Here is a 23,726-nt window from a genome sequence, read left to right on the forward strand (position 1 = left end):
CACACACACACAAACATCTTTGTCGATTGGCTCTGTCATATACTACATCTCTGTCTTTCTTGATTTGCGTTCAATTTCCTGGTGCAAGGCAAATAAGTAGCCAGGCCTATGTAAGGTGACATTGAAATAAAAGTGAAATATTTCTGTATTTCAACATTTGTCTTGATGATATAGTGGTGACACAGAATACAGGTTGCATTTAACATAAAATGGGTGAGTATTTCTAAGTGTGGTTGTGTGTGCATTGCAAACTGGAAAAGAACTAAAAAATATTTACTTGAATCAAAGAGAAAAATGATTTAATCACAATATGAATATGAGTTACAAAGACCCAAATTGTAAAAATATAAAAAAAAAAAAATACATATATATATATATATATAGTTGTGCTCAAAAGCTTGCATACCCTGGCAGAAATTGTAAAAGTTTGGCATTGATTTTGAAAATATGACTGATCCTGCAAAAAAACTGTCTTTTATTTAAGGATAGTGATCATATGAAGCCATTTATTATCACATAGTTGTTTGGCTCCTTTTAAAATCATAATGGTAACAGAAATCACCCAAATGGCCCTGATCAAAAGTTTATATACCCTTGAATGTTTGGCCTTGTTACAGACACACTAGGTGACACACACAGGTTTAAATGGCAATTAAAGGTTAATTTCCCACACCTGTGGCTTTTTAAATTGCAATTAGTGTCTGTGTATAAATAGTCAATGAGTTTGTTAGCTCTCACGTGGATGCACTGAGCAGGCTAGATACTGAGCCATGGGGAGCAGAAAAGAACTGTCAAAAGACCTGCGTAACAAGGTAATGGAAATGTATAAAGATGGAAAAGGATATAAAAAGATATCCAAAGCCTTGAAAATGCCAGTCAGTACTGTTCAATCACTTATTTAGAAGTGGAAAATTCAAGGATCTCTTGATACCAAGCCAAGGTCAGGTAGACCAAGAAAGATTTCAGCCACAACTGCCAGAAGAATTGTTCGGGATACAAAGAAAAACCCACAGGTAACCTCAGGCTGCTCTTGAAAAAGACGGAGTGGTTGTTTCAAGGAGCACAATATTGTTTACCCCTCTCCAATCATAGCGCTTATAGTTGTGACCATAAAGCTATATTTTGGTCTCGTCACTACAAATTACAGTGTGCCAGAAGCTGTGAGGCGTGTCAAGGTGTTGTTGGGCATATTGTAACCAGGCTTTTTTGTGTCATTGGCTTCTTTCTGGCGACTCGACCATGCAGCTCATTTTTGTTCAAGTATCGTCGTATTGTGCTCCTTGAAACAACCACACCATCTTTTTCCAGAGCAGCCTGCATTTCTCCTGAGGTTACCTGTGGGTTTTTCTTTGTATCCCGAACAATTCTTCTGGCAGTTGTGGCTGAAATCTTTCTTGGTCTACCTGACCTTGGCTTGGTATCAAGAGATACCCAAATTTTCCACTTCTTAATAAGTGATTGAACAGTACTGACTGGCATTTTCAAGGCTTTGGATATATTTTTATATCCTTTTCCATCTTTATAAAGTTCCATTACCTTGTTACGCAGGTCATTTGACAGTTCTTTTCTGCTCCCCATGGCTCAGTATCTAGCCTGCTCAGTGCATCCACGTGAGAGCTAACAAACTCATTGACTATTTATACACAGACACCAACTGCTATTTAAAAAGCCACAGGTGTGGGAAATTAACCTTTAATTGCCATTTAAACCTGTGTGTGTCACCTTGTGTGTCTGTAACAAGGCCAAACATTCAAGGGTATGTAAACTTTTGATCAGGGCCATTTGAGTGATTTCTGTTACCATTATGATTTAAAAAGGAGCCAAACAACTATGCGATAATAAATGGCTTCATATGATCACTATCCTTAAATAAAAGACAGTTTTTTTGCACAATCAGTCATATTTTCAAAATCAATGCCAAAATTTCATAATTTCTGGCAAGGTATGTAAAATTTTGAGCACAACTGTATATATATATAATAAGTTTATAATACTGTGTTTTGCTTATCAGGAAAACGTATCTTATTTTGAGGATGTTTAGAAATTTTTACTGGAAACCAAGACAAAGATACTCATTAAGAATGCCATTTTTGCAGTGTATAAAAAGAGTGTAGTTCAAATGTGGACATACATGGCTTTTTGGGTGGCAAAGCCAGCTGAGGGTTCAAGTAGGGGCTGTTCTCTGCATCTATCCGGCGTTTATACTTCTGTCTGCCTCCACGCACACGGTCCAGTCGAACCCCTGGTGGAAAAAGAGGAAACAAGGAAAAGAAAACATTTAATTTTCACATAAACAGAAGTCATAACTTTCACTTTAAAAGCACAGAGAGGTGAGTGGGCTGCCGTGAGACCTCAGCTCACCATAAATGGCATGGCAGCTGTCTGTGGCCATTTCAGGGATGTGGACAGGAGATGGCCAGTTGCTGACAGACAGGGGCACGCTCGCTCTCTCCATGTGACATCCGGACACACACCTGCCCATCTCCTGCTCATCACATGTGTGTGTGTGATTGCCCATGTGTATGAGTGAGTCTTCAGAGCTCACAGCAAAATAACAGGTAAACAGCAGAGAGCCATTTTCAGAGAGTCAACACACATCCTCAAAAGTGTTGGTGACAACAATTATAGGAGACGTTAACACTCAAGCCGCCATGTGTCTCAAGAGTGCATGGGCGCTCAAGTACTCATGTCAAGCATATCATTGTTTCTTTAAAGACAACATGAATCCCAGTTTACATCCAATTTTACATCTGAGTTTACTTCCACATTTCAAATTGAAAGGATATTCAAAAAGAAAAAAATGTGGTGTGGGAAATGTAATGAAAAAGACAAGCCGTTTCAGATGCAGAACAAGTTAATACATTTTGAGTAATGATTACGAAGACAAAAACATTTTTATTTGAGATAACATGCACCCATGAGTCATTCGCAATAAGACGAAGAACATGCATTTTTAAAGTAAATAAGGTCAATTTTGATTTCATGTTAACTTTTAAGGCCACCCCTCGCTCCCCGTGGTTCTTCTTAGATATTCAAAGCCTACGTCCATATTTTCAAAGCACAAAGAGAGCAAATAAAGTGTGATGGGTAATTCATTGAGGCACAGCAGTTGTGAAAACATTCTGAATCCATCCATCCATCCCAACCCCTGATTCTGATGAGTGCAGAGCCTTAAAGACCTGTCCCTGCTTTTAATTAATTGACATACAAAAGAGCCTTAATTTAATTATGCAAACCTCTCCAGGGGATGGGCGGTTTCCGTGGAAACCACTTAAAGGTGGCCCAGGACCCGTTTCATGTTGCATACGGGAGAGGAAGGGAATGGACATGAAGGCCCAGTGGGCCACCCCTCATTTTACAATTAAAACACTGAAATTCGCATTTATCTGAATGGTGCTAAATTTGCACCTCCGTTGGGCTTTCAGGGCCTGACATTCTCTGAATAATTTAACAATGAGAGGCACCTTTCTCATATTCAGGATCACTCACAGAGATTTTAAAGCACTTGGTTGAGGGTTTTACCCATTCTGCTTATATTGCAGCCCAACTGTTAGACTGCTACTAAGTAGCAGGGCTATAACCACCATAGACATTAAGGGGATAAAGTCTTTACAATATTCAGGTCAATGTTCAATCAATATTGGTTTTTCGATGCCCGATTGTAAAATTTTTACATCTGGTCCTGCAATCTTATTTGGTAACCACATATATGGTTATATCGGGGTCAGAAATTAACATTTATATTTAGGGGCAATATTTTTCTACTGGAACTGATTTTCAAAAATGTTTTTGACTTATGAATTAACTAAGCCTAGGATATAATTTTAAGAAATATATCAGATGTTTAAAAAAAAAAATGTTTTTGCCATTTTTGCCCCACACCCTGATTAATTCCTGACCCTGGGTTATGTCCTTGCTAAACGGGACCATAGCTGAATTAATATCTCTGCCTGTAGATATTGTGCTGTAATTGCCAAACACACAGGCTTATTTTGGAACCGAGTGATAATGGGTGTTAATTACAGTAACTTTGCCCTGGCTAGTTGTTGACTATGTGACATTGTACTGCAGGACAAAAGAAGATCGGTGACCCTTTTTGCTCACAGTTCCATGAAGGAACACACTCAAGTAGACAGGTCCCATAGGCTTCATTTTACACGAGAAGTGACAAAGGTCTTAAAAAGATGCCACATTGCTGGCATAGCCTGCTCGATGCCAGCACCCCAAATATGCAACAACACACAATGCTCACATGTTGACAGCCTCTTATCCTGCAGAAACCAGATCCTGCCACCCAGCCTCGGTGCCTGGACTGCAGGGTTTATTGGGCTAATTCACTGCTACACTGCTGCCACAGACATGCTTGTAATAGCATCACCTGCAGCCTTGCGCGGCATCTTATATCTCCTTCATGCTCTAAACCTGCATCTGCCATGCAGGTTAATGCAGGTCAGATATCTGGCTCTTTTATTGGACTAATCAGATTACTTTCACTGAATACAGAGCACGGAGTGCAGATAACACCATATTCCATTCCAAATTCAATTCAAATTTAAAAAGCATTCTCTAATCAATTCTAAATGCTGCATAACTCTGATGTACACGCATAAATGCAAAACGGACATGTCCAAGCTCCTCATCAAGGAACTAAACACCAAAGAGCTCAGGACACATCTTCATAGGCCTGCAATGTGCTAAAAATATCGCAAAAGAATTAATGCAGCACCAACCCTAAAAGATGCCCTCTATGCTGGGGATATTATTAGGAGAGCCTCTCTTCACGCTGCAGGAGGATTGATCAAGGATTTACACATTCCAAAACAAACAACATTGGAATAAGTTACCCTTTGTTACTGATTTGTAGCCAGCTTTGTGGGTTATCTTATATGGTTAAGATTTAGATGTGGCTACATAATGCCGACCCAGGGGGAATCACTACCCACCATAAACGGCGAGTGTGGCTTCACACCATCATACTGGGTCATAATAGAAATACATCTGACTGCTGATAGACCTTCTATCACCACATGACTGTAAAGCAAGCAGGCGCCTGGCTACACATGGTGCGCTGCTGGTTCAGGTTTCACACAGGCGCAGGTACAAAGAGCTGCCAATTGTTTCTTTCACAGTGTATCTATGGGCCTGTGCAGTCATGATGAATAACATTGCTTCATGTGATGCACACCACAAAAAACACTCTGATATTACAGTTTTAATATAAACCACATCCTTTATACCATCCTGTGTATGTGTGTTTCTCCATAATGTTCATGAGGAATTAGGACAAACTTGTTTCTGTACTTAATAATTAAAGAATAGGTTCCTTGAAAATTATGGATAGAAAATGTATTTGAATCTTTGAGACAGATGTGTACAGTAATTTGATTGATTTTCCTTTCCTCTTTTTTAACTTTATTTCTATAAAGTTGACAGCAATATTGCTATTGCACAAAGATAACAAATAATATGATTTGTGCAGCTTGAAATGTAACTTGTGATTAGTAACATGCATTAGCACTAAGTGGACACAAAATGCTTTTACAGCTCTTCATGCCATGACAAATGCATGAAATTTCATGCAAGCAGGGGGAAAAAAAGAAGAAAGATGTAAAGAGAAACACCAAAATACTTTTTGCACACTACTGTAAATCCCCAGTAGATTACAAGATTTTACTGTTTTAGTTAAGATGACAAATTGACTAGTTGCTTTGTGGTGGGATCTATCCCTTGTTTTAAATTATCCAAGCATCCTCTCCACTCCTTCCCTCCACATTTTTATTAGAACCCACAGATGACTGTAAACTTCTTACAAGGCTTGTTTTGAATTTCATAGGTGGCGTGGAATCCTACAAGGCGTCTGCAGAAATTTACAGGAAGTGTGAGGGAAACAATCAACCTAGTAGCAATGTGTGCCACTTTAAAAAAGACAAATTTATCAGACATGGCCAGAGATTTCTGATGTCAGGGAATGAATGGATGGAAAGATGGAGGATAAAAGTGTGAATGTTACATCAGTGTTATGTATTAGCATGTATAAAATAAGACTAAAACAAAAGTTGTTCAAAAACATATCAAATACCTACATACACAGCAAAATAAATAAAATCTTAACCAGTATTTTTGTCATGGTTTCTAGTAAAAATATCTAAATGTACTTTATATACTTAATCAATATCATTGTCTTCTTTGCCATTAAAATTACTAAACATCCTTTAAAAAAAAAAAAAAAAAAAAAAAAAAAGAGAATATATACAGTGCATCCGGAAAGTATTCACAGCGCTTCACTTTTTCCACATTTTGTTATGTTACAGCCTTATTCCAAAATGGATTAAATTCATTATTTTCCTCAAAATTCTACAAACAATACCCCATAATGACAGTGTGAAAGAAGTTTGTTTGAAATCTTTGCAAATGTATTAAAAATAAAAAACAAAAACAAAATCACATGTACTTAAGTATTCACAGCCTTTGCCATGACACACAAAATTGAGCTCAAGTGCATCCTGTTTCCTCTGATCATCCTTGAGATGTTTCTACAACTTGATTGGAGTCCACTTGTGGTAAATTCAGTTGATTGGACATGATTTGGAAAGGCACACACCTGTCTATATAAGGTCCCACAGTTAACAGTGCATGTCAGAGCACAAACCAAGCCATGAAGTCCAAGGAATTGACTGTAGACCTACGAGACAGGATTGTATTGAGGCACAGATCTGGGGAAGGGTACAGAAAAATTTCTGCAGCATTGAAGGTCCCAATGAGCACAGTGGCCTCCATCATCCGAAAATGGAAGAAGTTTGGAACCACCAGGACTCTTCCTAGATCTGGCCGCCCGGACAAACTGAGTGATCGGGGGAGAAAGGCCTTAGTCAGGGAGGTGACCAAGAACCCGATGGTCACTCTGACAGAGCTCCAGCATTTCTCTGTGGAGAGAGGAGAACCTTCCAGAAGAACAACCATCTCTGCAGCACTCCACCAATCAGGCCTGTATGGTAGAGTGGCCAGATGGAAGCCACTCCTTAGTAAAAGGCACATGACAGCCCGCCTGGAGTTTGCCAAAAGGCACCTGAAGAACTCTCAGACCATGAGAAACAAAGATTGAACTCTTTAGCCTGAATGGCAAGCGTCATGTCTGGAGGAAACCAGGCACCACTCATCACCTGGCCAATACCATCCCTACAGTGAAGCATGGTGGTGGCAGCATCATGCTGTGGGGATGTTTTTCAGCGGCAGGAACTGGGAGACTAGTCAGGATTGAGGGAAAGATGAATGCAGCAATGTACAGAGACATCCTTGATGAAAACCTGCTCCAGAGCGCTCTGGACCTCAGACTGGGGCGAAGGTTCATCTTCCAACAGGACAACGACCCCAAGCACACAGCCAAGATAACAAAGGAGAGGCTCCGGGACAACTCTATGAATGTCCTTGAGTGGCCCAGCCAGAGCCCAGACTTGAACCCGATTGAACATCTCTGGAGAGATCTGAAAATGGCTGTGCACCGACGCTCCCCATCCAACCTGATGGAGCTTGAGAGGTCCTGCAAAGAAGAATGGGAGAAACTGCCCAAAAATAGGTGTGCCAAGCTTGTAGCATCATACTCAAAAAGACTTGAGGCTGTAATTGGTGCCAAAGGTGCTTCAACAAAGTATTGAGCAAAGGCTGTGTATAATTATGTACGTGATTTTTTTTTTTTTTTTTGTTTATTTTTTTTTTTTTATAAATTTGCAAAGATTTCAAACAAACTCCTTTCACATTGTCATTATGGGGTATTGTTTGTAGAATTTTGAGGAAAATAATGAATTTAATCCATTTTGGAATAAGGCTGTAACATAACGGAATGTGGAAAAAGTGAAGCGCTGTGAATACTTTCCGGATGCACTGTATATTTGTAGTGTAGGCAGCTGCCTTCTGAGGTAACCTCACAGGTGAACGACTAGGAACATGCCAGACAGCAACTCCATGCACATGCTAGCATGTTACTAAGCTAATGTCACTATCCTTTAGTACACTTAAAAAAAATACATACAAAAATATTGAGTAAATTAATCCATTTTAATTACACTGAACTATTTTAAATCAATATGTTGAAGTATTTAATGAAATATATGTTTATCTACAAATAATATTTCTCTCAATTTTTTCACTGAACTCATCAAAGTGCTTTATGGAATTGCCTTTTCTTTTAAGGGTACATATGATGCTGCCTTAAAAGATGGCAAAAACAAGGTTTATTAGAAGGCAGCGTAATTAAGATGACTTTTGGAACAGCTTTCACATCTGTAGCACCAAAGGCTCAGTGCAATGTGCAAATCTATGATGCCTTAAAATTCTGTCTTCATAGGCAGCTCACTTGGTTTTGAAACAGAGCAAATGTCTCAAACTGACATCATTAAATTACACCTATTCTTGTCTAGTAGTTAACAGCATGCGTGCAGACAGTCTAAAGACGTAAGGAGACTCTGTTGTATTGGCAAAGGCTGATGGAGCATTGTAGAGTAAATATGGCAGCCAAAATTCCTGCAGCTGACACGTATAAACACTATGCCATGTCCACTCAACAAAGGATTAACTGTTCACAGGAATGCCAAATGTGTACTGTTAGTTCTGTCTCTTTTTACATGTTTCATGCATCAAAACAGTACAGCTAACTCTCTGCAGGATAAATATATATATATGAACAAACACTTAACCAGCTAACTGGCCAACTGTATTCCAGAATAGATCTTCCATCAACAGTATGTCTTGAAGAAAAATTAAACGCTGACCAAAGCCAAACATGAGGAGGAAAGAATGCTGTTTTGATTTATTTACTATAGCATCGCAATGTGGTATATATACATTCTGTTAATGATATGGCACCTTACATTAGGTTGATTTTTATCTATCTATCTATATATATATATACATTCTGTTAATGATATGGCACCTTACATTAGGTTGATTTTTATCTATCTATCTATCTATCTATCTATCTATCTATCTATCTATCTATCTATCTATCTATCTATCTATCTATCTATCTCTCATCACACAATTAACACTCATTAGGCACCAACAGAAATGAACATTTGATAATAGTACCAAAGTGTGCTAAGCTGCCAAACTCTATTACAGTTTTTCTCAATCGCTTTTGCTCATTTTTTGAAACAGGCTTAACATTCTCTAAACTGTAAATGCAATTGTCACAACTGTTTTATGGGACATCACAACTCATCCAAAACATTTAATTCATGCTTCAAAACCTAGTTATTGAGTCAGTTAATTGGCCAATGCCACCAAAATGAACAGTTTTTTTGTCATCATATGAGCCGTACTGGTCAAAATGTTTAGATGTTTTTTCACCATGGCAGTCAACCCTGGAAATGTTTGTTATATACAAATTTTTCTACTTTTTTGTTGACAATGACTGCTTACTGTACTACACAAGAATGTCAGTTTTGTCTAGCTGAATGCTATTGTGTATAACACTGAGCTTTGTAGATACCGATTTCAACAGTAGGGAAAAGTTTACTGGGAAAAGTCAATACTGTACAATACTGTAGTACACAGAAAAAGTATATGCACATTTGTATGTATACAGTAAATACATTTTTGTAGCAATGTGTGACATGTAAACAGAAAATTTACATTTGCATGTCCATTTTTACACATTTCCTACATGTAAAGTGATATATAGTGAACAGAAAATTGCCACAAGATGACATACATGCAAAAAAAAAAAAAAAAAAAAAAAACTGCAACAATGAAAAAACCTGCAGTGGTTCTGTAAAAAACAATAAATTGTACCTCCTCACAGTACATAACACTACAAGTTCCCATCTTCTTGGTGGACATCCTGTTGCTTTTGTTGGTCTGGCCAGAGATTTAGCAGACATCACAAACATTCCATGTCATAGATATTTATGGAATATACATGTATATCTGACAGATTTTGATAATTGAATGGATTATTTAGCATGTGATGGCTCACACAATGAAATAATGTTTAGAAGCTGTGAAAAGTATGACAATGTCACTAAGATTCAACTCATCAGTTTTAATTAGCAAGCCATGTGCATTTAGTTATTGTGCAAATTGTAGACAATTGTACTTTTGCCAAAACACGTGCAATTTGCTTAAATGAATATGAACTTCAAATCTGGTGTGAACAAGAAACTAATTGCTCAGAGATTTGAACTTACTGTTTTGAAAAAAATAGTTCTCATTCAAGAATTGAGCCAACGCGATTGAGAAAAACTGTAAATGTTCACCTTACGCCTTTCTTAAGTACACCTTCTAGAAGCAAGGCAATAAAAACATCACAATAAGAGTACTTTAACTCGACTTCATTCATTGTGTTCTTGCAGCAAAATCCAAAGATGCCCCATTCTGAGAAAAAGAGCAAAGCCCAATCACAATCACCAGAGTTTACACACAGGACGACAATGGGTCTCAGACAAATGAACATAGGCAAGCAACAGGACTGCTGGTTGCCAGATCCCGTGAGATCTACAGGAATGAATTATTAAATCTTCACTGAGGTGAAGGGGGGAGAGAAAGAGAGTGCGCAGGAAGAGAAAATAGGGGGTAAACACACACACTGTCAGCTGAATCTCCCTCCTAATCCAATGAGAATTTATTTCCTTTGCCGCTGTAAATATTGGTCACTAAGCTGTGGGACAAGTGCACTCTGTGGTGACATTCATGCATAAAATGTGAATTTCTATTTGATTTTCTGATTTTTAAGCCTGTTAACCCCCCCCCCCCCCCTCGAGTTTCTCCATAACATAATTACAGCGAGGAGCAAATATTGACAGCATTTGTCTTGCGCTTTTTCAAATAGAAAAACAAAAAAGCTCAGAATAACATTCTGTATTTTTGATTGGGGGGCTGCAAAATCTAAATATTGGAAGTGGCACTTTGAATTCTGGAATATCGTATGCGGATGCATTTCATTTTTGACTGTGTTGTGAAAGATTTTTTACTTTGACTTAGCCCTTGACAAGGATTTGCATCCAGTGAAAATGTGCTGACCACAGGCAAGTAAACAGACGTGACCATCTTGACAAACAAGCCAGCTTTAGTGGGTGTAGTTGTGTGGTCGGATAAGGGGTGTTAGCAGTTTGTTTCGATTAGATAGCAGACACGAATCAACAACACATTCTAGAAGACAAGAAAAAAAGACACCAACCATCCCAAAGACATAGCTGCAACATACATCAAACTGTCAGGAATCAAATGAAAGAAATTAATCAAATGAGTGCTTGTTTCCATACAAGCTGCTAAAGGCCTTGGCAAAGGGTCTGATTGCAGGTGAGAGAGGTTACATGAATAACAGACATGTGAATGACTGGAGCCCTTGAGCTGCTTTTAATAAATGCATCTCAATGCTTCCATCTTGTTTGACTAATGGACCAATAGCTTGAATAGCTAAATGACATTCTCATTAACATGCCAAAATGCATAGATTTTAAATACCAAACAGGTTAAACTACCTTTTGATGTTTATGGTCTTATTATTTATATTTTGAAAATATATGTTAAATTAATGCGGTCAAAATTTTGCTTTATTACTGACGATGCAGAATACTTTTTTTTCTGATTCTTTTTCAGTAATAAATTATGGGAAGTGATCTTTCATCATTATCTTAGTAATCAATTCGTATGTTAACAAAAATGTAAATCTGCAATTACAATCCAGCTTTAATTTCAATATTGCTAGGAAAACAATATTTTCAATATAACTACAGGACACAAGGTTGTATCTATTATTGTGTTTGCATAATGCACATAATAATGTACTAAATCATATACATAAAATATACATCTAGTATATAAAGTGAGATTGGAAATATAGAGATGTTTGAATAGAATCCCATGAACAGCTTACTAATGTGTATAGTATATCGCTCTAGTTCTCATTTAGGCTGAAAGTCTCTCCTATCGTACCTGACTGAGACCCTCCTCCATCACCGCCCACCCCTCCACACACACCTCTCACTTAATAAAAAGCTATCCGAACAAGCTCATTTATTTTCCAGAAAATTAACTCACTTTCAGTCCTGATTAATGATTTTAATCTAAATGAATCAAATTAAAAATTGAAAATTATATTTCCAAAGCCCACAAAAAGAGGGGAAAAGACAAGGAGAAAAGACCATTCCTACTTAACAAATGAGCCTTCAAATATTAAAAGAGTAGCTGGAGTGGGTGATCCTAATGAAATGTGTCCGGTGCTTGGCTGCCTTTCCCTGCACATCTGTTTTGGAGCTGGAAAAAATAGAGATGCATAGAGAAAATAGAGAGATAGAGAGGGTGCCCTGCTCATTGTCTGCTTAAAACCCAGGGAGAATTACCAAGCTATCTACTTTCTTTAATTATTTTGTCATGCCCTTTCCATTCTCAATACTTCTTTAAATGAGAAAAAGAGAGAGGAGAGAGATAGCTCTGAGAACAGGTCTATTGGAAACAAACTGCAGGTGAGGCAGAATAAACTCGCAACAGTCATGTGACTGCAGTGGGCTGAAGCTTGTGAGTGGGCATTGACTGATGTGGACAAACTTCGTACAATATTTCAGCCCAAAAAATTTAGTCGTGGCTGGCTGCGTCTCTTTCAGGGCTTTGTTGCGAACCTGCCAAATGCTCGGCTGACTTAATAGACAAAGTGATGAACGGCGATCATTTTTGGGCAGGAGAATATTGCTGACTGTCAATATTGGAATCACCTCTGATTGGATCACCATCGAATTTCCCACTTTAAACGATTGCACGCATGTTGGAGAGAGAGGAATCGGTGTCTGGGACAAATTGACATGTCTGTGCTTGCTTTGTAATAGGAAAAAAAAACTTGAAGAAAAAAAAGAATATAGACAGAGCAATCCAAGAGTAGAGCGGTGGTGTCACCTGTGTAAAGCTGTTATTGGTTATCGAATCATGGCTTTTCAGTGCAGAGCAACATTTTATTACACCCCATCTTTCATCCAGGATCCACAGTATAGAGGACATTGAAATTTTAGGGGGGTTGTGAGCGCTGATGGAATGTCATCCAAATGATTGAAATGTTGAAATTCATAATTGGAAACACACTGCTATCTTATGGCCCTCTTCCTTCACTGACACACACACACACACACACACACACACACACACACACACACACACACACACACACACACTCAGAGCTGTGCCTGGCTCCAGTAGGAGAGCAAAGGCATGTGTGCGGCTGGGCATGGCAGTGGTTTTTATGGTAATTGAGGCAGTTATATGAGGTGGATGTGGACAGCGCCTTTCTTCTGCCGAGACTTAAAGAGAAATAAGCGTGTGTTATCTTCCTGCCGGCAGAGCCGCCCTATTGTTGATTCAATAATACAAGACGGCTCTTATCAGGGCTCGGGGTGACTGATTGGCAGGCCGATATGTTTAGACAATGTGCCGTGTTCAAACTGAATTTACCCAGGCCTCCAGTCCACCCAGGAGCAAGCAGAGCAGAGCGAATTAACACCACACAATGGTCTAAGACTCTTTCAACATCTCTACATGTCCCCCATGGCCCATGTCTTTTTACAAACTGAGATAGAAAAAAACCCCACAATGGCTACAGCCCTTTAGGATGATCACACTAATGGTTATATAATAATAATGATAATAATAATAATAATAAATATTATAGCTGCTATTAAATAAGAAAAATAAAATAAAATAGTAAATCATAACTATTATTTATATAAAAATAAAAAAATACATGAATATGTTTTTTTTTTAATTATTATGAATCCTACTACTACTAATAATAATAATGAATAATAATAATAATAATATGTTTAATAATCATAATTAATTAATCATTATGGCCATTAGCCTTCAGCTCAAGTTAAGCATTGGTCTAACAAAGTTAAGGTCATGGGTTCAGTTCCGATGAAACACACATACTGATTCAAATGCATATATTGCATGAATTGTGAGTCAGCTTGGGATACAAGTATCTGCCAAATGCATAAATGTAAATGTATTTTATGCATTAGCAGATGGTTGCACATTGAGGCAATTGTATTGCTGCAGAATTGAGGAGCATAATTCTGTTTACAACTGAGGGCGCTGTTTAATCCTTACAGACATCCAGTGGTGGGCAAAAGCAGAGGCAGAATGAGGTGTTACAAACACATGGGTGTGTAGGGTTGAGATATTGGCCAGGGGATGTGTCAGCCAGCATTGTGGTATCAAAAGGAGGCAATTCGCGCCTTCATCTGGCCTGATGGTGGAGTAAATGAGAACAGATCAGCGCTGCGGTCTGTGGGCAGGTGGCTGTCGGCCGTCGGCCGTCTCCCAGCCATTAAGTTGCTGGCAAGATAGAGGGCCTTCCTTTCCTGTAGCCACACTTACAGATCAAACAGTGACAAATGAGATGTAACTGCACTTGTAAAGCAGGGCTGCAATATGTCAAAGTACAATATGATTTGTGATCTGATGTGGCAACCACGTTCTCTATTCCTGACATCTCAACACAGCTTGCTAGAGTCCACCTACGAAATCTCGGACAGATTCTACCTCTCTTGCTCTCAATATTTCACTTTCTTTTAAACCTTTTAGGGATGCGTCGTTTTTTTGGCCGAAAATGATAAATTATAATTATATATATATATATATATATATATATATATATATATACACACACACACGCTACCAGTCAAAATTTTGAAAACACTTGACTGAAATGTTTCTCATGATCTTAAAAATCTTTTGATCTGAAGGTGTATGCTTAAATGTTTGAAATTAGTTTTGTAGACAAAAATATAATTGTGCAAACATATTAATGTTTTCATTATAAAACTAAAATGTAATTATTTTTTATTTTTTTTTCAATTGAGGACTTGGACCGAATAATTAAGAAAAGCAGCCAATAAGTGCCCAGCATAGATGGGAACTCGTTCAATACTGTTTAAAAAGCATCCCAGGGTGATACCTCAAGAAGTTGGTTGAGAAAATGTCAAGAGTACATGTCTGCAAATTCTAGGCAAAGGGTGACTACTTTGAAGATGCTAAAATATAACACAGTTTTTATTTATTTTGGATTTTGTTTAGTCACAACATAATTCCCATAGTTCCATTTATGATATGACTTTATTATTCTAAAATGTGGAAAAAATTAGTAAAGAATGAGTAAGTGTTTCAAAACTTTTGACCAGTAATGTATATATATATATATATATATATATATATATATATATATATATATATATATATATATATATATATATATAGTCAATAACTGTTATGATGGTGGATTTTTCAGTTTTAACAAAAGCATTCAAACTTAACCTGCAATTTAGAATTTTGCATTCTGCAAGTGTCATCATGCACCAAAACATAACATAAATACATAAAGAGTTATAACTGTTTGTTTAGAACTTTTGAAATCTTATCAGGTCAATAATAATAATAATAATAATAATAATAATAATAATAAGTAATATTGCTATATATAGAAAAAAAATATTGGCGGATATCAATAAGGTTACCAATATATTGTGCATTACTAATACATTCTATATGTTTTTAAAACATGTCACCAGTTACTGTATGTACTGTAAGACATGTCTGTCAATTACTGTAAATCATGTCTGTGTTTACAAGTCACCTGTAAACGCATTTATCTGTGTTACTGTGTGTTTTATGTGTGAGTATATACAGTATATGCAGTAGTAAAGTCAATCCTTAACTACCATTAAGGATTACCATTACTGTCTCTATGTTTCCTCAGCTATTTCCACATTTCAATTTTGAGTCAATTTCAAGTCTCACTCTCTCCTTTTCTGTGGAGTGAAAGTTCTGATTCTAACCCATATGTCAATGTGAACTACATGTTCAAGAGTTGTAATTTAGACAGTACAGGAGACTATATTGGCAACATGCTGTAAAAGGCTTGTTCCAAATCCTCAAAGACTTTCGGGCAAATTCAACTCAGTTCTAAAGGCAGTTTTTCACAGTAGCTGTCTTCACTGAACTTGTTTGTGTGAGGTAGGCTTGGTTATTACCTGAGGAAAATCAGTGCTGGGGGAAAAAAAAATACTTAGTGGGCTGTATGACTGCATTAACAAGGCCTCTCTCTGCCTGAACAATTCCTCGCCTCTAAATGATCTAATTAAAGTCTCATCAGTCGTGTGTCTCGGGCTGAGCCCTCCGCTGCTGCATTCAGACACTTTCACACGCAACGCTGTTTCCTGCTGTGCTAGCACTCCCCTCGGCCTCACTGATCGCATGGAGGGCTTCTGATAGATCATCATAATAGACAGTGGGTGTCTTGTGAGGGTGGGGGACATGTAGGTGGTTAGACATTGAGTAGAGTTATATGATGGGGGAAGTGGTTGGCAAAACTAACCCTTATGGGGTTGAACAGTAATAGAAATTAAAAGGTCTTTTAATCTGTAATGCTGAGTGACTTACTGCATTAACCACAAACCACTCAGGTGCACATTGCTAAGACATACAGTAGGATTCAAAAGGATCTGGGAATGAAAATCTAATTTAATCCTGGAAATAAAGAAAAAAGAAAATTAAACAACTACATTTTATGACTACATATTCTGCACTACTTACAGGTCGAAAATGAAATAAGAAAATAAGTGACATTGACGGTATTAACTTGTACAAAAGGTCAGATTTTTTATTTTTTTTTTCACACCCCACCATATACCAAAGAACTTTCCAGAAAGTGGGCTAAGACTAAAACTGACAATAAATAAATAGATAAATAAACAGATTTTTAAAAATGCATTTTCCCCTTTCAAAAATGTGTACACATTTATAAGCCTTTAACATGACCGGGACAGACAGATTTTTGTAGCAGGTCATAGTCTATCAGGAACTGTAAGATTGATATGGTATGTGTCACTGCTGTAAGGCAGAGGGGGTGATGGTGGCTCTCTCTCTCTGTCTGATGGGGAGAGATTGCATTAGTGCAAAGGTGGGGAAAGGGAGCCAGAGCACAGGGTGGTGCTGGGGGCTGGGCCACGCTGGTTAATATGGGGCAGTGGGGAAAACTGATGGTGTTGTAGGAAAGAGGGACAGGCTACAGAAGGCCTGCAGGTTACTTTAGGTTGGTCAATGGGAGATGAGTGGGTAATTACTGCTTCACTGTGTCCAGTGTGTTCATTCAACCTTTTAAATGACAGAACCAGCATCTGAGCCTTCTCCTTTTTTTGTGGTTGAACTACATATATTTCATGGATTGCCACTGGGCAAATATGGGCAAACTAAACTAAACTGTGTATGTTCACTGTATCAAACTTCTAAATATGAGTAAATATAAAAATTCAGCCAAAAAAATAAATAAAAAATAATAATAATAATTACAAAAAAAAAAAAAGAAAAAAAAAAAAGAAGAAATAGAACTGAAATATATGTATTACATTTTTGAGAACTGAATGACATGTTAAAAATTATAGTGTGGCATCCTTTATTTTACTGCCCAAAAATATCATAAAAATGTTCTATATGCCTTTGACTTCACCTGATCAGCACTTATTTATGATTAATTGCTAATTTGGTACTAGAAAATCACTTGCTATTATATCAAACACAGCTGAAAGCTATTTGTTTCATTAAATGAATCTTAACATTGTCTTTGTGTTTGTTTTTGAGTTGCCACAGTATGCAATAGACTGGCATGTCTTAAGGTCAATATTAGGTCACAATGGCAAAAAAGAAACAGCTTTCTCTAGAAACTCATCAGTCAGTCATTGTTTTGAAGAATGAAGGCTATGCAATGCTTGAAATTGCCAAAAAACTGAAGATTTCATACAAAGGTGTAGACTTCAGTCTTCAAAGACAAAGGACAACTGGCTCTAACAAGGACAGAAAGAGATGTGGAAGCCCAGATACAACTAAACAAGAGGATAAGTTCATCAGAGTCTCTAGTTTGAGAAATAGATGCCTCACATGTCCTCAGCTGACAGCTTCATTGAATTCTACCCACTCAACACCAGTTTCATGTACAACAGTAAAGAGAAGACTCAGGGGTGCAGGCCTTATGGGAAGAATTGCAAAGAAAAAGCCACTTTTGAAACAGAAAATCAAAAATAACAGGTTAGAGTGGGCAAAAAAACACAGACATTGGACAACAGATAATTGGAAAAGAGTGTTATGGATCTTAAACCCATTGAGCTTTTGTGGGATCAGCTAGACTGTAAGGTACGTGAGAAGTGCCCGACAAGATACATCAATGGCAAGTGCTACAGGAAGCGTGGGGTGAAATGTCATCTGAGTATCTGGACAAATTGACAGCTAGAATGCCAAGGATCTGCAAAGCTGTCATTGCTGCATGTGGAGGATTTTTTAAAGAGAACACTTTGAAGTAGTTTAAGAAGTTTTGAATTTGTTTTTCAAATTGTAATAGTATGTTATTAATGTCCTGACTATACATTGTGATCAGCTGAATGCCACTTTGGTGAATAAAAGTACCAATTTCTTTCCATAAGAGCATAATCTGTACATTATTTCAAACTTGTGGCTGCCAGTGTATATTAGAAAAAAAAAAAAAAAAGGAATGAAGAAATAGAACTGAGATATATGTATTATATTTTTGAGAACTGAATGACATGTCAAAAAATATTGTGTGGCATCCTCTATTTTACTGCCCAAAAATATCATAAAAATGTTCTATATGCCTTTGACTTCACCTGATCAGCACTTATTTAAAAAAAAAAAAATGCAATTTGCATTCTAATTAGCACAAAGCAATTTAAAGACAATTGTCTCATTCATGAAACACGAGCAGAACGAATTAGTTAAATCATTCGCAAAGCAGTTTTGATGTAAATTCTCAGAATCATGTACGTTTTCGTATTTTCAAAAAGTTCGTTGGTAAAAATGAAATTTACACCTGCTCCCGACCATGTGTAAATCGTGCGTAAGACATCCGAACGTGTTGTGCTCTTTCAGGCAAACTGTCATGACTAAATTTTGATAGAAGTCAAATTAGTAATAATACTAATAATAAGTAATGAAAAAAAATAACCAATAATTAAATGAGTGAAATTAACCTGAAAAAATAGAAAAAAAGAAAAGAAGACAATCTTTGTTTTCTTTTTAAACCATATTCTTACTTATTTAGAAACATTTCTTTACAGATTTAATTTATTTTTTCAAAGTATATTTTTTTCCAAAGTGTTAAGTCCATAAATAAACATCACGGGCAGCTGCGTACACAATACCACGGGAAACAAATTGAAAAAGCCTGCACATTTTCGTATAGCGTTAAAAATCTGTAATATCTTACAGCGTTTTGGTCAAAGATCTTCTTTAGGCATTCTGTTAATTTCTCTGAAGATTCTTCAAGTTGCAAGTAGCCTATATCACTGTTACCATCATGATATACCCGAGAAGTTTTACAAATGATGCTGGCGACGTGCTGCAAACTAAACCAGTAAAGGTTAATGATGGTGGACATCATCCTTTTGCCATGTACAGTAATGAACATTTAAAAAAAAAAATTATGTCAGTCCATTTTTATTGACTTCTTGAACTGTTTGTTTCAGAAAAGAGCATCATACGACAGCAAAAACATGTGACGGCAGTAAGTCCTCACTTTCTATGAGAAGCCATTGAGTTTGCTAATGAACATTTTATGATGTGAATGCACTTCATTAATAAAAACGATTTCATTACCGTTCTGCATAGGTGTTAACGGCATTTACTAGCGAGTCTGGTGCCTTCCTTATATGGCCCTTTCATGGGCGTGGACAGGGCCGGTCAACCCATTAGGCGACATAGCCGTGTGCCTAGGGTGGCATTGTTTCGGGGACGCGGCGGGCGCCAATCAACCAAGCCAATGTTAGCATGTGTCCAATCTGGGTCGAACAAAACGCGCCCTGTGCGTTCCCGATAACGTGTTGTGGTGCCCCCCCACGGAACATACAGACAGTGTACTAAATGCCTTTCTACCATACTACTCTTACTGTTTCTGTCATATCTGTGTTTGGCAAAAACAGTGAGAGAAGTATGGATAGTATGCCATTGTGAACACGGCCATAGAGTTGCGAGCACGGGGCTTATGAATCGGAGCGATGCCTGATGTACGCGTGAAATAATCTCTGTTTTGAGTCAGTTCTTATCAATGAATTTGTCCAAAGTGCAGGCTGAATCGTTTGAAACGCTTTGTCACGCAGTAAAACATGCTTTAGAAGACAGAAGACAAAAACAACGCTGAAAGAAGTGGATATTTACTTACAATTCATTGAATCAAAACCTGCAGCTGCATTAAATCGTAACGTGCAAGTGCAGTCTGTGAACTGCATGTAAAGACATTTTCTAAATAAAAGTGTCAAAACACCAACATTACATGAAAGCTCTTAAAAGTACCAAAAATGACAAAGCCAATACCATGTTTATTGGACATGTTCCTTTGAGTTGCCTACCATATAAATACCACAATATATTATAAAAAAAAATACCAAGGTTTTACCATATTGTACCATCACGGTACCATGATACTGCCACAGCAGACTTTTGAGAAAGCTAAGTTTAATAAACTTCATCTTGTGCTGTGTCCTAATATGAAAAGCCATCAGTATGTTTTTAGTCCATAGTTTCATTAATGCTACACAATATTCAGTATGTAGGCTGCTAAAGAAAATTTTCAAATGATGCTCCTAAAATAACCAGAAATTAATGCTTTGGTGCTGCTTTTGCAATAAAATAAAATAAATAAATAATAAATAAAAAACATAAAAATCTCCCGGGAGAGCTTGCCTCCAGACCCCCTTACAACATCATGGTGTACTTGTTGGGCCCCAGATTCCCCAGTAATAATGAAAGCCTACAAATGTCCCTGCTGTGAAACATACTGTACTGTGTGCACAGATCTTTAGGGCAGTGCACATTTGCTTTTTTTTTTTTTTCTTTCTTTCCTTTCTTTATTTTATTTATCCATACACAATTCACCACGTGCCCCACTAAGAGCGAACCACATTATAGCGACCACGAGGAGGTTACCCCATGTGACTCTACCCTCCCTAGGAACCGGGCCAATTTGGTTGCTTTGGAGACCTGGCTGGAGTCACTCAAAATGCCCTGGATTCAAACTCGTGACTCCAGAGTGGTAGTCAGCGTCTTTACTTGCTGAGCTACCCAGGCCCCCCACATTAAGTTTATTTCTATTTATGGTGATACCAATTTATGATGCCTACTTCAGAAGCCATAACGTGTTTCTTCCCAACATTGTTTTTATTTATTTATTTATTATATTAAAAAAAAATCTCGATTGTCTCCCCTTTTTCTCCCCAATTTGGCATGCCCAATTCCCAATGCGCTCTAAGTCCTCGTGGTGGCGTAGTGACTCGCCTCAATCCAGGTGGCAGAGGACGAATCTCAGTTGCCTCCGCGTCTGAGACCGTCAATCCGCGCATCTTATCACATGGTTTGTTGAGTGCGTTACCGCAGAGACATAGCGCGTGTGGAGGCTTCACGCTATTCTCCGCAGCATCCACCCACACAACTCACCACGCGCGAACCACATTATAGCGACCACGAGAATGTTACCCCATGTGACTCTACCCTCCCTAGCAACCGGGCCAATTTGGTTGCTTAGGAGACCTGGCTGGAGTCACTCAGCACGCCCTGGATTTGAACCCTAGGTGGTAGTCAGCATCTTTACTCGCTGAGCTACCCAGGCCCAACAACATTGTTTTTTATTAATGTTTTGCTAGATTCAGTTTATACCCATCTGTGATGTATTTAATTATAAATTAATTTGTACTTTTTTTGTGTAAAAATTAATACATCAATTTTTAGCACATGACTGGGGGGTAACTGGAGGGTCTCGCCTAGAGTGCCAAATGGGGTAGGACCGGCACTGGGCGTGGATTATGATAATTGTGAATGAACGTGCACATGCCCCCTCTTTACGAATGTTTGGAATTCACTAACACACGTTTTACAAACAAATCTGGGGAGTACGAAGCGTTTCTGAATCCGGCGGAAAGTTTTCGGGAAGGTTTTGATTTAATATTCAAATTACTCTGAATTTACTCATATACAGGTATTTATGGAAGTTTCATGAATGAGGCCCGATGAGCAAATTAAATGCCTTGCAATCCGCTCACATTCATTTTGCTGCACTGACTCATTGCAGGTGATTACGATATGAGAAACTGCAGTGCACTGAAAGTTTTTAACAGGTTTTGTGAAAATTCGCTTTTGGTGGCCTATATGACTACATGACTTTTGTAAGTGTGTGTGGGTTTAGCAAGAAATTTAGGGGCGATAAACAGGAACTGTAAGTGTGGTGAGGGTTTATGGCTGAGTGACGGGGGTATGACCCAATGAAATGCACTCCTCTAAAGAAACTTCATCTGTCGGTCATATCAGGGCTTTAACAGCTCTGTGCTGGACAGCTTGGGTAACAGAGAGAGGATAATACTTCCTGTTTGTAAGTGTGTTTGTATGTGTGTGTGTGCAGCAGAGAGTTGCGAAAGCAGTGCTTTTCCTTGTTCAAGCATGCATGTTGTGTACAGACCTTTACTACATTAAGATCATTATAATAGAAATTAACTTTTAGGAGTGCTGGTAGCAATAAGGTTAAGCATCTGATATAACTGAATTTACAAGCTGCTGGTTCGATCCTTTATAAACATTCTACTGTAATTCACTTTGTATGAAAAGCATCTGCTAAACGGCAAAAAACAACTACACAGAAAACAATGTTTACCAAAAATGGTAAGCAACATTAAAAAGTGTCTAACAACAACAGGCAGATCTGTGGGGATATCTCTGATAGATTAATACACAGCATCAAACTAAGCAGGTCATTTCTACACTATTTTTGGATGAGAAATTAGCAATGCATAGTGATGTGCCATGTGGTAACAAACCTCTGGATAGAAATACATTCATAATACCTTGTTTCAAAGACTGTGACCTATTTTACTGCAAATTACACAATTGCTTTTGTACAAGCGGACACTCATGCTACTGTAATTAGATGCAGCGTTGTGTTGTATGCTTATAAAGGAGATGCAGTAAAGATGTCATTATTTTGTTAAGGGTTCACATTAGAAGAATTGTGTTGATTGATGACAGTTATGAGTGCTGGGAGCTTAAAAATGAAAGACTTACGAATCTGTCAGTGTGTAAGTATTTGTTGAACTGAGGTGGACTGGTAAAGTCCATAGGCTCTGAGGGGTGCACTACCTTTTAATGTTGGAGGTTTTGGAGTTATAACATTGCACTCAGGATAGTGTATATGAGTGCAGACTCTGCTTACTGTACTGTAGGAATGCAAGACTTCCTCTGCTCCAGTGTGCCAGCTCCTGTGATTCATAGATTGCTATTATCTACCGTCTCAAAGCCAGTGATTCCACATTGCGCCAAATTTAGCCTCTTCAGTCCCCCTCAGGTTTCATGCCAGACCGGTCTGCTGCTCAAAACTTCCTCTTTCCTGCCTCTTATTTTTCCTCCTGCTCAATCACACCAGTCCACACAGATTGACAAAGTGTGATGATACCTGGAGTATCTACGTGTGTGTTAGGTGTTGGTTCCCAATAAGTGAAGATAATCAGGAGAGAGAGGCTGATGCTCTCTGCCTTGTGAGGAAAAGCGGCTGTGATCATGTTGTAGCGATGTTACTGGCCTGCTTCCTGACATAAAGAAATAAGGACATCCTCCATGCACCAGCTGTGTGGGCATCAGGCCCTGCCAAATTTCAGACCCTGCCCTGCAACCAAATCGGCCTGGCCTACTGGAAAGGCACAGTC

General features: G+C 38.0%; 1 protein-coding gene across 8 annotated transcripts in view; it reads right to left on the reverse strand.

Moving 5' to 3' along the window:
- Window positions 1–23,726, reverse strand: part of LOC127411501 (estrogen-related receptor gamma) — a 263,979-nt gene that overhangs the window by 39,486 nt on the left and 200,767 nt on the right. For 7 of the 8 annotated variants that reach the window (XM_051647133.1, XM_051647136.1, XM_051647131.1 and 4 more), the window contains one exon: window positions 2,132–2,242. In XM_051647133.1, the coding sequence (XP_051503093.1) occupies window positions 2,132–2,242 (111 nt within the window). Of the gene's footprint in view, window positions 1–2,131; window positions 2,243–2,361; window positions 2,743–23,726 lie in introns of those variants that run through there. The other variant, XM_051647137.1, reaches the window with a different exon arrangement.

Source organism: Myxocyprinus asiaticus, chromosome 20, assembly GCF_019703515.2.
Source record: "Myxocyprinus asiaticus isolate MX2 ecotype Aquarium Trade chromosome 20, UBuf_Myxa_2, whole genome shotgun sequence".
In the NCBI taxonomy this organism is placed as follows: Eukaryota; Metazoa; Chordata; class Actinopteri; order Cypriniformes; family Catostomidae; genus Myxocyprinus; species Myxocyprinus asiaticus.